Raw genomic sequence first — 14,031 nt, forward strand, 5'->3', positions numbered from 1 at the left:
TTCTCTCCACAAGGGCAGCAGATACCCCTCCAAGTCACTGATTTGGAAATATATCGATGTTCCTTCACTGTCGCTGGGTCAAAATCCTAGAATTCCCTCCCGAACAGCACTGTGGGTGTACCAACACCTCAGGGACTGCAGCAGTTCAAGAAGGCAGCTCACCACCACCTTCTCAAGGGCAACTAACGAAGGGCAATAAATGCTGGCCTCGCCCCCATCACCCATATCCTGTAAATTAATAGATTAAAAAAACCTCCCTCTCCTCCTTTAAGAAGCTCCTTAAACACGCTGCGAGCAGGCTAATATTTCTTCTCAGGGTGCATTGTTGAATTTTGTTTGATAATGCTCCTGTACTCAGAGTCATAGAATCCCTACAGTGCAGAAGGAGGCCGTTCGGCCCATCGAGTCTGCACCGACCACAATCCCACCCAGGCCCTATCCCCACAACCCTATGTATTTGCCCTGCTAATCCCCCTGACACTAATGGACAATTTACCATAGCCAATCAACCTAACCTGCATATCTTTGGACTGTGGGAGGAAACCGGAGCACCCGGAGGAAACCCACGCAGACACGGGGAGAACGTGCAAGCTCCACACAGACAGTGACCCGAGGCTGGAAGTGAACCCGGGTCCCTGGCGCTTTGAGGCAGCAGTGCTAACCACTGTGCCGCCATGCCACCCCTCCAAGTCACAACAGTAAAGGTGTAAGATGTTGTTGTTCAGCACTTCAATGCCCTGATGTTGGAATACTCTGACATTTCAAACTAGTCGGAGGCTGATATGGAAATGCTGAAGCCACTGAGGGAAACGTGTAGTCCGGCTCAGAACAAATGTTACACAGATCAGATCAGACCAGGCAAAATAACCCAGTATTTCTTTCACTAAATATGATAATGTCAGCCATGTGGGGTAGGTAAAAGGCAGTAACTGTTGGAGCCCTGCACACAACCGCTCACCTGATGTAAGACTCTCTTTTGCCACACACAACACACAGGTTCTCCTTGGTTGTCAGGTAATAGTCTTCCTGAGAGTCCGGTCTTCCTGACGGTTCAAACTTCAATTTCACAGCAAATGGGTCCTCGCTGATCAGTTCTAAATGAGGAACAGATGCCTGATCAAACTTGACTTTTGAGGAACATTAAATAGATCAAGCAGCCTTTGCAACCATTGCTAGAATTAACAACTTGCAGCGTGCCTAACTCCTAGAAATACCTAATTACATTCTTTTAAAGGCAAGTATGAATCAACATCCTTGGAAATTTAAAAAATGTAATACTACTTTTGGGTCTAAGGAAACAGGATAAAGGAGAAGAGATAGAGAAATGACAAGAACAAATCACAGGACATTAATAAACTTGCAAAGTGGGTGGCACTTGTATTGGCAAAAGCAGTTCAACACCAATAAATGTGAGGCAGTACTCTTTGGTGGGAAGAACTGGGAGGTCACTTGTTACTTGGAAGGTGCAAGTCTATGTGAGTTAGAGGAATAAAGAGATGACAGAGTTCAAATGTACCAATCACTAATGTTGCACCACAGGTCAGCAAAGCCATAACAGAAACCAACCAAGCAGAAGGAATAGAACTGAAAAGTAGGGAAGCTATGCTACACCTGTATCAAATCTTGGTTAGACCATATAAAATACTGCATACAGCTCTAGATGCCTAATTATTAAAAGCATATGGTGGCACTGAGGGTACAGGGGACCTAAGTTTACTATAGAGGGTATAGAGGGCATGAGGCATGGGAAAGGGTGGATGGGATATAGGGGCACTGGAGACAACATAGGGCGGGCCTGTCAAATGTGTGGCAAATCCCCCGAGTCCTGCATTCTCCCGAGTCCTCTGGGCCTGGTCCGCCAACCGTGCTGGACATTTAACTGGCTTATATTTGAAAAATACTGTAAAGCTGCTTGTCCAATTACAGCTGGTTTCTCATTACATTTGCTGTCAATAAGCTTACCAGCCAGCCTATCATCACCAAATGAAGATAGAAACCAGCCTGTGTCTGGACAAGCAGTGGCAGGATAAGTTTTCCAGCTTAGTTCCAGAAACTGGGGCAGGTGCATGGGGTACTGGAATAGGGGGCGAGGCTGAGGGTGGGCCATGGGGGTGAGGGAGAGAGGGGTGTGTGCTCATGTGAGTGAGGGGAGGGGGAGAGTGAGCTGAGTAAGGAGAGCGAGGTGAGGAGAGAGCGAGGTGAGGAGAGAGCGAGGGGAGCGAGGTGAGGAGAGAGCGAGGGGAGCGAGGTGAGGAGAGAGCGAGGGGAGCGAGGGGAGCGAGACTCAGATTCAGCCTCAGGACTCTCATGCATCCTCAGCCCCAGACACCATGCAATCTCACATTCCCTCAGGGGTGAGTGAAGGTGTGAGCACCCTGAGACTGGGAATGACACACAAACGTTAACTGACATCTTTATTCAATGACTCATTTTTTTAAATGATCAATTTATTGTTTTGACTTTTTTTGCTCAGCAAGTTGTTTCTTTTCCTGCATCAGGTTTTTTTGTCTAAAATCCATTTTTAATGTTGTGCCAAACCTTATCTTTCCAAAATTTGCTCTGCATTCCCTTGAGCGAGGAAAAAACTGAAATGTCCCACTGAACGATAAAAGGTTGGATAAGCCTGGATAGGGAATATAAAGGCACTGGAGAGGGTAAAGGGGATATATAGGTATGAGGAAAGGATACCAGAAACAGGAAAGGATTGACAGGCTGGGGGGGGGGGGGGGGGGGCATCAGGAGGGGAGGGGATCGGGAGCCAGGGATCAGGTCGGGGGATCAGGAGGAGATCAATTGAAACACCACCCTGTGATTAAATTAATTAGTTTACTTTGAGTATCTTACAGCGAAAACTTGTCAAAAAATTATAGATATGAACAACTGGGAAATAAGTCTAAGAACGATGCAGAATGTCCCTTGTAACTACTGATCACCAAATCATTTCTTACTGGTCTGCACTACCATTTTTATTTCCCTTTTATGGTTCATTATTCTGGGCAGTGACAGGAAGACAAGTCTTTCTTGTCCATAGTGGAGACAAACTTACCCCCAATGCCCTTGTCTATGTACCATTGAGCCTTCTTCCTGTCACAGGTGCACAGAGGTTGTCCATCTGGGGCATGGAGGAAACAGTTGTCATACAGTGGTGATTTCCTGCAAACAGTGAAATAAATTGCAATCATTCCACCTGAAGTAATAATCGGGAGCCATTTCTTACGCAGCACAAGACCTGAAGGATCAATGGTATAGCTCTACATGCCAACAGAGGATTATATTCTAACCAGAGGTCAGTGCAAAAACCAAAAGGGTGAAAAATCAATGTTAGCAATTAACGAACGTGCAAGTTTCAAAAGACATTTAGTCCTCAAAAGTTAATCTGCTCTGTTTAATTTCAGTGACAAAGCACTTCATTCTGACTGTTTTCTTTAGTGGAGTTCACTGCCGTCTAGTTTACTTTGAGTATCTGCCCCATAAGGCAGTCAAGCTATCTTTAAGTTGCTGTTTGGTAGTATTGATGAAAAAGACACATGTTGTCAAAGCTTTTTGCCTTGCACTCATCAGAACAATATTCAAGAATACCAAATGTAAAAGGAACAACATTTTATACTGCAAGAAAAAAGTGGTGATTTGTTGGCAATGGACTCTGAATGGTAGAGGTGTTGCAATTGAGAATGCACCATTTAACTGCTGACTGACAGTTAACTGCCAAGCTTTTATTTAAATTCAAACTGGGTAGGTTGACTTCGGTCAAGACATTGCCGTGGGGAATGAACCAGAGAATGGCTTCATATATTTTATTTAGTTGAAAAAAGGCGCAGTCTGTGTACCTGTCCTTTCTGTCTGCAAAGGACATGACCCTGTGTATTAATATATGTAGCTTCCAGCATACATAAGTGAGCCACATTGCGAGCTCAACTGATAATCTTAAATCGATTTAGTGTAATTCTTAACACACTCAGGACAGAATCCACTTACCAACCAAACAGCACTCTCTTCCCATGCAGTATCAATTGTTGTCTCCTTTACATTTGGTATTGTTGTGTAACATCCTGACGAATATAAGATGAAAAACTTCCGCAGCATTTGTCTTTATTCAGTTATCGCTGACTTAATGCAAATGCTGCAGTTGCACTCACCTCCTTTGTGCACAACTTCATTTCCTGGGATCATGTTGCTGTAACACTTTGTATGTCAAATTCTCCCCCTTATGAATTCTCTGTACAAATTTACGTGTTTGCCAATGTAATGAACGTGGAGGCTGACAACTGGGTTCGTACAAATCTCTTTTTCACCTGCCATTTCCACCATCTTAAACTAATTTTTCTAATGTTCAAACTTAAAGGTTTAAATGAAACAAAATACATATTTCACGATAATTAAGCTGTGAAAGCGATTATTTTAAATTTCTCTTAATTTAGACAGAATACAGATACTGACAGAGCTAACAGTAGGCGGAGTAATGATAACTTACCCACATGTTAATGCAGAAAGAGAACGGAATCAAGTAATTATGATTTTAAGACATATAAATTGATATTTTAAATGCATTTCAAAGTATTTTACTATGATTATGCTTTCAGTCAATGCAAAGTACCGAAAGGCATAATGGGAAAGTTGAATAGTCTAAGAGCCATAGGCCTGGGAACCTTCAGTTAGCATACTCACATCTGGGAGATCATTATAAGGGAACACATTTTGCAATTTTATGAATAGTTGGTTCGCAGCCCAGACACAGATTACAACCCTGGGCGCGGGGACAGATATCGAGTCAAACTTGGCAGTGAGCCGGTGGGAACTTCCATGTTGGACCTCACAGTAATGTCTGCCGTATACAGACAATAGGGAAATAGAGCTAGAGTGGGAATAATGTCCGGTCGGTAATGGACAAATAAGAAACCATTATGCTGTAAAGTACTAAGCAATTGGCTGAAGTGTCTGACAAAGATTTATACTGATGTATTGACATGAAACAAAATTACTTCTATATTAATGTAAGGGGGAGAATCAAATTAAGAAAATGTATAACTGTCCTGTTTTTTTACTGATGACATTAGAATTTATTCGAACAGTCCGGGTATTCTGTATCTGAGCCAATTGATATAATTTCTCCTATTGATAACTGGTTTTAGATAAAGTTTTACCTTTATACTGTGACAATGGTTTCCTGAATATAATTGCCACCTTGTTGGAAAACCCCGCTAACAAGCAGCTTTTTGTGTTTTTGAATGCTTGCTGAAGTTTTACTTGAAGGCCTTTGCCTCCACTTTTTCAGCTCTTCAATCATGTTTTTTAAAGTAAGTAAATTTATTTATTAGTGTCACAAGTAGTCTTATATTAACACTGCAATGAAGTTACTGTGAAAATCCCCTCGTCGCCACACTCCGGCGCCTGTTCGGGTTACACTGAGGGAGAATTTAGCACGGTCAATGCACCTAACCAGCACGTCTTTCAGACTGTGGGAGAAAACCGGAGCACCCGGAGGAAACCCACGCAGACATGGGGAGAATGTGCAGGCTCCACACAGACAATGACCCAAGCCAGGAATCGAAACTGGATCCCTGGCACTGTGAGGCAGCAGTGCTAACCACTATGCCGCCCTGGAGCTGATCATTTTGCCCAGACTTGAGACAGTGTGAACTATATTATTATGTGGTCTGAGCACGTATCTAATTTTCCCAGGAGGCACATTACCGTTCGGTCCCAAGTACAGATACACTCACGGTTCAGGAAATGAGCACACAAACCGCCCCCCTTTTACCTGGCAGAATATCCCACCCCCAGTGGTTTGTGCTGAGTTTTCCTCGGGTCTTGGGTGTTCAGCTCTGAGTTCTGGTTAGCTCCAGACTTCTTGTTTCGCCGTCTCTGCTGAGAGTTCTCCTCTCCTGTTCCATCTTCCCCTCTGCTCCAGCCCATTTTGCCCTTAAACGGGATGTCCACCAGGCCCTGGCACCGTGCCAACATCTGCCTCCAGCTGGGTTCACATTCGGATGAGGTACCATCTTCAAGTGGTGCGGAACTGAATCCCAGCAGGTGAAAGAACAGAGCTACAGATATCTGGGCATCTTGTGCAGCATACCTTACCTGACAGCACAAAACAGAATGTAAAATTCAGACACAGATTTAAAACATTAACTAAAACCTACCAAAACTTACAAGTTGCTATGAATACATTTCTTGCACGTAACAAGGAGGGGAGGCGATGGCCTAGTGGGGTTATCGCTAGATTATTAATCCAGAAATTCAGCTCATGTTCTGGGACCCTGGGTTTGAATCCCGCCACGACAGATGGTGGAACTTGAATTCAATTTTAAAAATCTGAAATTAAGAATCTACTGATGACCATGAAACCATTGTCGGAAAAAGCCATCTGGTTCACTAATGTCCTTGAGGGAAGGAAATCTGCCATCCTTACTTGGTCTGGCCTACATGTGACTCCGGAGCCACAACAATGTGGTTGACTCTCAACTGCCCTCCAAGGGCAAGTAGGGATGGGCAATAAATGCTGGCCCAGCCAGCGACACCCAGGTCCCACAAATTAATTTTTAAAAAGGAATTGGTAGAATTGAACACAGGAATAGGTGGCCTTTTAGCCCCTCGGGCCTATTTGTCACTCATTCAGATTATGGTTGATCTCTGATCTAACCTTCATAGAATCCCTACACTGCAGAAGGAAGCCATTCAGCCCATCGAGGCTGCACCAACACCATTCCCATCCAGGTCCTATCCCCATAACCCTACATATTTACCCTGTTAATTCCTCTAACACTAAGGGACAATTTAGCAAGGCCAATCAACCTAACCTGCACATCTCTGAACTATGGGAGGAAATCGGAGCATCCGGAGGAAACCCATGCAGAAACGGGGAGAACGTGGAAACGCCACACAGTCACCTGAGGCTGGAATTGAACCCAGGTCCCTGGCGTTGCGAGGTAGCAGTGCTAACCACTGTGTCACAACTTTGTGCTGCATTCCTTCACACCTTCAGTTAACAGAAACCAATGAATTCCAGATGTGGAATTTAATATTAACCCAGTATCAGCTGCAATTTTCAGAAGTTCCAAACCTCTACCATCCTGAGTATGCAAAAATATTTCCTAACTTAACTCAGCGATATCCTCTAGTCCTAGATTTATTAACTAGCTGAAATAGTTAACAACTCAATCAATTCTCTGTAATACCTTGAAAACTACAATCAAATTAGTCTTCTGCATTCCAAGGAACAGGTCTCAAATTTTTATAATCTCTCCCCATAATTTAACCCTTGAAGCCCTGGTATGATTTTAGTATGTTTATGCTGCACTCCCGAACACATTCAGTACTCCAGAGGTGTCTGACCAGGGCTGTGCAGCATGGCTTCTAATTCCTTACATTCCAATACTATAAATACAAAGGACAGCATTCCATTAGCTTCTTAAATTATTTTTCAGATGCGTCCATAATATTTTAGCAATCTCTGTAACTGGACCTCAGCTGTGTCGAGCTTTTCATTATTTAGAACATACTCTGGTCTATCTTAGATTCAAAATGGATGACTTCACATTTGCCTGTATTGAAATCTACTTGCCACAGTTTTGCCCACAACTTACATTTATATCATATATTAATATCATATCTTTAGTGTGATTAAACAACCCCAAGCACTACACAGGAGCATTACAAAACAAAATATGACACCGAGCCACAAAAGGAGATACTAGGTTAGATGACCAAAAACTTGCACAATGAGATAGGATTTACGGGCTGAATTAAAGGTGTAAAGCGAGGTTAGAGAGGCGGACAAATGCAGGGAGGGAATTCCAGAGATTAGGACCTAGGCAGTTGAAAACACAGTGGAGCAGTTAAAGTCGGGGATACACCAGAGGCCAAAATTAGATGAGCACTGATAGCCAGGAGGGTTTCATAGAATCATAGAAACCCTACAGTGCAGAAGGAGGCCATTCGGCCCATCGAGTCTGCACCAACCACAATCCCACCCAGGCCCTACCCCCACATATTTTACCCGCTAATCCCTCTAACCTACACATCCCAGGACTCTAAGGGGCAATTTTTTAACCTGGCCAATCAACCTAACCCGCACATCTTTGGACTGATGGGGGAACTGGAACAGATCACAGAGGGGCGAGGTCATGGAGGGGTTTGAAAACAAGGCTGAGAATTTTAAAATCAGTATGTTGCTTGATTGGGAGTCAATACAGGTCGGTGAGTACAGGGGTAATAGGGGAACAGGTACTTGGTGTGACGTTAAGACACAATCAGCAAAGTTTTAGATGACCTCAAGTTTAGGGAGAATGTGGGAAACCAGTCAGGACAGAATAATCAAGTCCAAAGTTACCAAAGACATAAATGAGGGTTTCAGCTGCAAATGAACAGTGAAATTGGGTGCAAGGGGGGTAGAAAGAGAGCTTTTATTTTCCAATTACAGTTAATTTGCTTATTTGATAAGCATCCATGCCTGATTTAATATCAGCTTCCTTAGGATGCCTCACATGTGACCTCTTCCATCATAAATACCAACTCAACGTAACTCACAGAATCCCTGCAGTGCAGAAGGAGTCCATTCGGCCCATTGAGTCTGCACCAACAACAATCCCACCCAGGCCCTATCCCCTTAACCCCACGTATTTACCCTGCTAATCCCCTGACACGAAGGGACAATTTAGCATGGCCAATCAACCTAACCTGCACATCTTTGGAGTGTGGGAGGAAACCAGGGCACCCGGAGGAAACCCACGCAGACCCACTTTAGTGCTGTGCACAAGACCCAGGCTATCATGGCATTGCAGTATTTAAGGGAGTTCTGCACTGTCAGAAGTGTTATTTTTCTGATGAGACATTAAACCAATGTCCCATCTCCAATATCAGATGGACCTAAAAGACCCCATGGCAATCCATCAAGGTAGAGCAGGAGAGTTCTCCGTAACCTGGACAGCTGCTTGTGGGAGCTGGCTGTGGACAAATTAGCTTCCGTGTTTCTTGCATTACAACAGTGACTACAGAATACTTAGTCCTACATTTATTGAAATCTTAGTGACAGTAAAACGGATTGGTTAGTGAGTGTGTGCTCAACAAGGTAACTTGACACTCAATTTAAAAACATAAGTTCAAAATAACTATTTGATGTTGCTGCTCTACCAAACTAATACTGTACCCTGAACACAGTAGCTGCTTACATTTTTATACTGCGTTTATCATTTTGGATTAAGTATTTGACAGCCAAAGGAAACATTAGGAGATGTGACAAGAGGAGTTTTGAGAAGTCTCTCAGGTGAAGTGAAAGGGATCGAGAGGTAGAGAGGTTCAGGAAGGGAATTCCAGACTTCAGGGCGTGGGCAGCTGAGAACACAGTTCGGACTGCGCGGGAAGCCAGCGCGGGAGGCCAGAGTTAGAGGAATGCAGAATACTCTAAGGTTTGTAATGCTGGAGGAAGTTGCAGAAATAGTGAAGGATAAGGTTTCGGAGGGGTTGGAACACACATCATTGCCAGAAGCCAGTGTAGGTCACTGAGAACAAGGGGGGGCGGGGGATTTAGCCCAATCTTTAGTTGAGCTGAAGATTACAGAGACCAGCGAGGAGAGCATTTGAATAGTCAAGTCTGGAGGCAGCAAATGCATGGATGGGGCTTTGAGCAGCAAATGGACCAATGCAGGGACAGTGACAGGTGATGTTGTGGAGATGGAAGGTGTGATCGGGAATCACCACTATCTGAGTCTCACTCCAAAAACCCAAAAAGGAAATCGAATGTGAAGGAAGTGACTTCATCTCTCAAAAGAAAATATGAAATAATGTGCTTTCAAATAAATTGATGGACAGTCCCTGAACAAGAGTACCTGCTCGCTGGCCAACTCTTCTGCCTCCCAGTTGCTGCATCGCAGGTGGAGGGATTTGTCGAGGGTAAAATGCAAGATGTCTTGAGCCAAGGACTTCAGGCTGAGGGAGCTGGTAAAATTATTCTTCCTGCTGTAGAAACAAAAGGTGATGAGGAGATGCCGGCGTTGGACTGGGGTAAACATGGTAAGAAGTTTAACAACACCAGGTTAAAGTCCAACAGGTTTATTTGGTAGCAAAAGCCACCGGCTTTTGCTACCAAATAAACCTGTTGGACTTTAACCTGGTGTTGTTAAACTTCTTACTACAAAAGATGACCAGGGCGCAAAGCAGGAAGTCATAAAAATCATGCTTAAAATGTAACAATCACAAAACAATGGCAAGAAAACTCTGTAGAGCAGATTATAGCATAGCAACATGTATCCCTTAATACAGTACAGTAATAGGTTCATAATAAAATCTGAATGAGGAATACAATTGAACACTTGAAATTGGAATCTAGAGAAAGCTAAGTGAAATAGTTCTAGCCCCCATTGCTCAAAATTTCAACACATCTTGCTGAAACTATAATGGTTTAAACATCAGTCATTCCATCACACAGAACTCCAACAGGAACAACACTTACACTCATTGGAATTCTATTCACTATGGGCCCTAAACTTGCCCTAATTCACTCTCATTATACTGGATTCCAACAAAGCAAACCTTATTCATTCCAATCTCATTTATAACTCCCACACACAGGAGCACGTGTTTCACTGAAAACTCATTGCTAGTAGCTGCAGGGCCTCTTGACTTTATTTAGGAGGTGGTTCTGTGATAGGCAGGTTTAATGTTCAGGGTGTCACACCGAGACACACATAATAGTCGCTATTTTACAGCAAAACTAAAATCACCTTGCAACTGTGCAACAAAGCACATAATGCTTTATTGAATATTTTTCTACCATTTTTCTCTCCTCAGAAACTGACACTGCTCGTGCCCAAAAGTGCACAAAATTTAAAGAGACGTACTTTGATTAAATTTATATATTGAATTGTCTGCGGCATCGTTTAATGCCTTCATTCATTTGTCCACTTGAAATCTTCAGCCTCTCCCAAAAGCCTGGGTTACAACTTGATCCTTCTATCCAGAGTTCAACTCTGGGAGCTACATTTAGATTGTGTTGCCTGAGTAGCTCACCTCCTGACTCCCCAAAGCCTATCCACCATCTGTAAGGCATAAATCAGGAGTGTGATGGAATACTCCCCACCTGCCTGGATGGGTGTAGCTCCAACAACACTCAAGAAGCTCAACACCATCTAGGACAAAGCAGCCCCGCTTGGTTGGCATCACATCTACAAACATCCACTCTGTCCACCACCGACGCTCAGTAGCAGCAGTGTGTACTATCCACAAGATGCACTGCAGCAATTCACCAAAGGTCCTTAGACAGCACCTTCCAAACCCATGACCACTTCCATCTAGAAGGACAAGGGCAGCAGATACATGGGAACACCACCACCTGCAAGTTCCTCTCCAAGCCACTCACCATCCTGACTTGGAAATATATCGCCGTTCCTTTGCAGTCGCTGGGTCAAAATCCTGCAATACTCGCCCTAGCAGCATTGTGGGTCAACCCACAGCACATGGACTGCAGCGATTCAAGAAGGCAGCTCACCACCACCTTCTCAAGGGCAACTAGGGATGGGCAATAAATGCTGGCCAGCCAGCGACGCCCATGTCCCACGAATGAATAATAAAAAAAAGAATTTGTAACATATATCTGATGCATCAGTAACACTCAGTCAGCTGCACTGAGGAATGGCTCTCAAGTTTCTGGCAACTTCTACCCAGTGGCTTTCATTCAAATAATTTTGAGACCCAAACAGACAAGCAGTGCTTGCGAAAATTACAGATTTTTCTTTCAAAAAGGGATGACGAAAATAAATGATTATATTTAGAATATGCAGCTGTTGTAACTTCTGTTTTGTCTTCTACGAAAAGTGAAGTAAACCGAAGGATTTTCCTCTTTTAAAAATAATTCAATTTTCAAAAAAAGTTACAACTTGTGCCAGCCAATGTTTTTTATTTCAGCTTTGCTAACAGAAAAAATCAATTCTAATGCTACAATTTCTAACACAATAGAGAAGTGGAAGGAGAGGGTTCGAGAGAAAAACAAAGGAGGCAATTTTACCATCGCATTGCGTCTGTTTTCTGCAGCGATCAGTGGGGGGAGGACAGCGGGTCCGAGTTTGGTGGGGGGGGTTTCCCACGATCGATCTGGACGGCGTGGTCAGCAGGAGCTGTATCTCGGGCCACAGGCCCCCACAATTGCAGGGGGAGGGATGGGGGTGGGGGAGATTGGCGGGGGATGGGGGGAGTTGTTTGAGGCTGCCTGCACTAGCAGGGGCCTGACAAGTCTCTCTCTTTTCTGTCAGACCCCTGCTACTGCGCATGTGCAGCATCAGAGGCCTGCACATGCGCACTAACTCCTTCTGCAGGCTTTCGGGCACGTTAAGCCCCACCCACAGGCATCTGCAGCGAGCAGCAGACTCCCTCAGAATTTTGCAGGCAGAATGTGTATGTGGGGGCCTGAAAACACGCCCAAAAGGAGGATCTGAAACGCTCCCAGTTTCAAGTCTGCCCAGCACTTGGACAAAATATGGTAAAATCACCCTCAAAGAGTTTCCTTATTCCAATTGAACTTAATAAAAAGGTTGAAGTTTGAAAGAAAATGAAGGTTCTTTGAAGGGAACAGGTAGAAAGGGAGGGCAGGGAAGAGGTAACCACCCCCAGTCTTGGGGGAAGTGAGTTAAAGTGGGGAATTTATATGGAAGATTATCAGTGAGCAAGACATGAGGGGGGGAGGATACAGGTTTGAATGGGAAGTTCAAGGGAAAGCACTGGGAGAGAGATAAGTTTAAGAGTCTGGTGGAAGGGGTAAAGCAGTGGTTCCCAACCAATGTAACGTGAAAGCTGCCCAAGTGAACCGTGAAAAAAGATTCAAAATGATTAATAATTCATGCAATCAAACTAAAACTGTGTGACAATATTGTGCCTCTAAGAAATGTGTTTTAGTGATGTTTCTGTGCAGGATGTCTCTCGCAGTCCCGATCGTTTTATCAGTGCAATTCTGTCTATAACTGGCATCTTCTATTAATACTGCAGCAGCATAATTGATCTTAATTGCTACAATATTTGTTTCAATCTGGACTAATGCTGTTCTGTTTGTGTTCCCCTGGGATTTTGCAGAGAAGGGTTTGATTAGGTTGATGGACAGGTAAGGTCATATGACTGGCTGGAGTTTGGCTTACACAAAGAATTCAAGGTTCAATGCTGCTTGGAGTTCAGAGAGAAAGCAATACCCCTCTTTTCCCCTTTCTGAAGTCTGTAGATTGGGAACTGCTGGAGACTAGGTTTACTTCTCTGAGGTTTTGCTGTTTGAAGATGTATCCTTCTCTGGAAACTGCTGTCTGGATCTCTGTCCATGAGTGTTAAAAGGCTGGAGATCTAGCATGAAGTGAGCATAGTTGTTTTTTGTGCCAACTAATTCTGAAGAAGGTGTATGTCTATGGGGATATTGCTTTAAATTGGAACAATAGAGATAGCTAGCTGTTAAGAATTATGCCTCGTCATGCTTAAGTATTTTAATAGATAAAAGTTATGCTAATTCTTTTTGTTATATTCGAACTGTGTTCTTAAATAAAGTTTGTTTTGATAAAAGCTTCCTCGTGGGTCAACTGCTTTATACCTGGAGCGAAACATCTCATGTTGACTCTACGGCCAAAATCAAAATTAAAAGTTGGAGTCTAGGCTGAACATAGACCTGGAGTTTCTGATCTGGTCCCTCGCACCTTTGTTTTCAGCTCGTGGTCAGCATCTCCAAGACCCGACGAACTTCAGGCTTCCCGCACATGCACCGGCTATGAAAGAGCCATACATGTGGTTTAGATTTTTTATGTTGGTCAGGCCTATGCGCATGACCAATGGGATTTGGAGCTGAAGACAAAGACCCCATGCACCCTCACAAAAAGCAAAAACTCAAAAAGGGTGCAAAAATCCTGGGAGAAGCAAGAGAGAGGTTAAAAATCAGGTATATGCTTTTCTGAAAATCACAACCATGCCAATAACCAGCCTGAACGAGTACGCCACTACAGTAACGGACTTCATTAGTAAGTGTGTAGAAGACTGTGTGCCAAAGAAGCAAATCCGTGTGTCCCCCAA

At 43.7% G+C, this 14,031-nt stretch overlaps 1 protein-coding gene across 2 annotated transcripts in view; it reads right to left on the reverse strand.

Moving 5' to 3' along the window:
• Positions 1-14,031, reverse strand: part of exd2 (exonuclease 3'-5' domain containing 2) — a 39,625-nt gene that overhangs the window by 7,088 nt on the left and 18,506 nt on the right. Inside the window, exons 3-6 of one of the 2 annotated variants that reach the window (XM_078233459.1) lie at positions 9,828-9,954; positions 5,759-6,081; positions 3,047-3,153; positions 959-1,094 (exon numbers count right to left, since the gene is read on the reverse strand). In XM_078233459.1, the coding sequence (XP_078089585.1) occupies positions 959-1,094; positions 3,047-3,153; positions 5,759-6,081; positions 9,828-9,954 (693 nt within the window). Of the gene's footprint in view, positions 1-958; positions 1,095-3,046; positions 3,154-5,758; positions 6,082-9,827; positions 9,958-14,031 lie in introns of both variants that reach the window. The other variant, XM_078233458.1, reaches the window with a different exon arrangement.

This window comes from Mustelus asterias, chromosome 18, assembly GCF_964213995.1.
Source record: "Mustelus asterias chromosome 18, sMusAst1.hap1.1, whole genome shotgun sequence".
Classification (NCBI taxonomy): Eukaryota; Metazoa; Chordata; class Chondrichthyes; order Carcharhiniformes; family Triakidae; genus Mustelus; species Mustelus asterias.